Here is a 792-nt window from a genome sequence, read left to right as displayed (position 1 = left end):
TTGGATGCCCTCCGGTAGTGTAGCGAAAAAGCGAAGAATTCTAGCGCTTCGAGTAAGCGGCGCTAAAGTGGCATCTTTGAGCAGTGTATCAGACTTCGTGGACGATGGCGGACGTGAATGGTGTGCAGACCGAGTCGCCGAGGAAGAGGCTCAAAAACACTCCCACCAACAAAGTGACGGTGGTTCTTGGTGCACAATGGGGCGACGAAGGCAAAGGGAAAGTCGTAGACATGCTGGCAGGCTCGTCTGACGTTGTGTGCAGATGTCAGGTGAGAAATAGGATTTAACTTTCCGGCGGGACAGGTCTCATTTCAATTAGTATCACTTTTTCACGACTGGGAAAGAAAAAATATCCGCAAAACTGAACTCCCTCAGTCATTTACACGTGGTGAGAGGGTTGTCAGTGTGAATGAGCGTGAGCTTCAACTCCCACGTAAGCCTAGTATGTATTAGGCCTCGGGTGACGCAATAACTCGCCTGTACGCTCGGGTCCGTTGAAAAGGCCTAAGCGGTTTACTTTTTTTTTCTCTTGAATTCGGTTCTGTTCCGTTTCTTTTTGTTTCTCGTAAGATTTGTACTTGTTCGTTCTGTTTTTTTTATATGTGTATTGATTTGAGTCTGTGGCATGTTCTTGGCAACGTTATTGATGTTACGATGTTGTTCATTTCTTCAGTTGTAATGTTTGTATTGTGTGTATAATGTTGATCACTTATACATTTCTATTGAGGTGATTAAATATTGTGATCATTCTTGCTTTATCACATAATTTAGCTTATAGTAGTTTTTCAGATA

The 792-nt window shown here is 43.2% G+C and overlaps 1 protein-coding gene across 1 annotated transcript in view; it reads left to right on the top strand.

The window, feature by feature from the left end:
• Window positions 1-73: 73 nt before the first annotated feature.
• LOC119594391 (adenylosuccinate synthetase isozyme 1 B-like) overlaps window positions 74-792 on the top strand; it is a 13,088-nt gene continuing 12,369 nt past the window's right edge. Inside the window, exon 1 of the mRNA XM_037943454.1 lies at window positions 74-269. Coding sequence (XP_037799382.1) covers window positions 105-269 — 165 coding nt within the window. The 5' untranslated portion in view covers window positions 74-104. The remainder of the gene's footprint in view (window positions 270-792) is intronic.

The sequence above is a fragment of the Penaeus monodon genome, chromosome 33 (assembly GCF_015228065.2).
Source record: "Penaeus monodon isolate SGIC_2016 chromosome 33, NSTDA_Pmon_1, whole genome shotgun sequence".
Taxonomy (NCBI): domain Eukaryota; kingdom Metazoa; phylum Arthropoda; class Malacostraca; order Decapoda; family Penaeidae; genus Penaeus; species Penaeus monodon.
Note: the sequence above shows the minus strand (reverse complement) of the source record. Positions and strands in the feature narration are given on the sequence as shown.